The 1,824-nt window shown below is 62.4% G+C and overlaps 1 protein-coding gene across 1 annotated transcript in view; it reads right to left on the bottom strand.

Annotated features, from left to right (window-relative positions):
• Positions 1-1,824, bottom strand: part of PIGS (phosphatidylinositol glycan anchor biosynthesis, class S) — a gene marked incomplete at its 5' end in the record, with an annotated part of 2,864 nt that continues 1,040 nt past the window's right edge. Inside the window, 6 exon segments of the mRNA XM_009995115.1 lie at positions 1-276; positions 431-641; positions 963-1,063; positions 1,142-1,287; positions 1,515-1,629; positions 1,729-1,824. The exon segment at positions 1,729-1,824 is cut by the window's right edge and continues 19 nt beyond it. Coding sequence (XP_009993417.1) covers positions 1-276; positions 431-641; positions 963-1,063; positions 1,142-1,287; positions 1,515-1,629; positions 1,729-1,824 — 945 coding nt within the window.

Raw genomic sequence — 1,824 nt, 5'->3', positions numbered from 1 at the left:
TCAGTCCATCTTGGTGGGCTCCTTCTTACGCTGCCTGGCCTCCCGGGCAATCTTGGCCAAGGAGAGGAGAATGGGGACAGCCATGGGCAGGCAGAGCGGGATGTAGATGGCAAATTTCTGGTCATCAGGGAAGTAGAGGAGATGGAGGAGAGATGGGTCAAAGAAAGCACGCTCTGAGGAGGTGACTGCCTCCTTGCTGGCCTGGAAAGCTGAGTGCAGGTGGCCCGTGGCCAGCTGGGCCATGGCGCTCTGCGCTGAGGCCACCGCTCGGTACACCTGTGTGGGAACAACACCAAGAGTCCGGCCCTGGCCAGGGAGGACAACAGAAACAAGCCTGGTGGCCTCACTCACAGCACACCAGTCAGAGCTCATGGCCTGCACAGGGTCATGGGACACCTGGTCCCCTCCCCACGGGATGCCCCAGCCCTACCTCCGAGGCAACATCATCTTTGATGACAATGTTTCCGATCTTGTCCAGGAGCTGGGCCAGTGAGGTCAAGGTGGTGGACACAGTGGCAATGTTCTCCACAGTGTGGGCCCAGAGCAGGCGGTCCAGCTCCCAGTCAGCCAGCCCCTCGTTCCCTGGGCTCTCCACCAGGAATTCAGGGGGCAGCTCCTCCCGAGATAATCCAAAGAGTAACCTGGGAGTAGAGGGGGAAGGTCTCAGCTCACATCACAAGCCTGTGGTCTCACGTGCACTCCCTGCTCTTCCCCTTCCAAACTGAGCCCACACCTGATGGCCTCCTGCACAAGGGGCAGGCCAAGACAACCCTCCTACTTCAGAAGGGAGCTGAGCCAGCATCCCTGGCTGGAGTGCAGTGCTGGCTGGTGGCCAGCACCTTGAAGGCCAAGAAAAGCCACCCTCGGCCTCCCAGAGCCCACAGAGAGGGGCTGCACGGGTCCAGCCTCCTCTGACCCCACCAATTCCCATGTGTGCCAGGGAAGGAAGAGCATGTCCCCACCGGAGCTGGGCCAGGAAAACCTCCATCACTCGCACCATGTCCACATCCACGTGCAGAGGGAGGGAGGCTTGGGGGGAAGCAGGGGCTTCGACGTTGTAAACCTGCAGGAGAGCATGTCAGGGAGGCAGAGCCAGAGCCCTGGGGCTGGCAGGGCTGCCAGGCCACCCACCACCCCGTACCATGATGCCTCCCCAGCGGGGGCTGTGGAAGGCGTTGGTGCTCACTGGGGCTCCATCCTTGTCCTGGATGTACAGAGGGGAGTGGGAACGCTCCGGCACGTACAGCAGGAAGTTCAGCACTGGGTAGAGTGAGGCAGCACTGGAGCCTGTGGTGGGACAGAGTCAGAGACCTCCCTGGCTGGCAGGGGTGGTGACAACAGCCTTGCTCCTCCTACCACAGCAGGCCCTGAGCAGAGCCACCAGCCCAGCAGGTCTCAGCCACCCTCACTCCCACCCGGGGCTGGCAGGGCACGGTGCTGTGGGGAGGGAATGGGCACAGGACACAGGCACAGTGGTCCCCCTCCCTGGGCAGAGCCAGGGGCTCAGGGCTCACCCAGCCGGGCCTCCACCGGGTTGATGACGTGTGGGAGGCTGTGGGCACTCAGGAGGAAGCTGGAGGACTCCTTGTCAAAGCGTGGTGTCACTCCCAGCACGGCGTAGTACAGGATCTGCAGGCACACAACAGGTGGTGCTGGCACAGCAGCACATCCCGGGGCACCCAACAAGGCCAGGGCTGGGCTCTCCCCATCACCTCTCCCAGCCCTCACCTGTGAGTCAACAGAGAAGTTGGCCACCAAGCTCAGTTTGTCCAGGACAGGCTGCACGTAACGGTTCACGGCGTCCTCGATGTCCCATTCCACCAG

This window comes from Chaetura pelagica, unplaced genomic scaffold, assembly GCF_000747805.2.
Source record: "Chaetura pelagica isolate M959 unplaced genomic scaffold, ChaPel_1.0 scaffold713, whole genome shotgun sequence".
Lineage (NCBI taxonomy): Eukaryota > Metazoa > Chordata > Aves > Apodiformes > Apodidae > Chaetura > Chaetura pelagica.
This window is presented reverse-complemented; position numbering and strand designations above follow the sequence as displayed.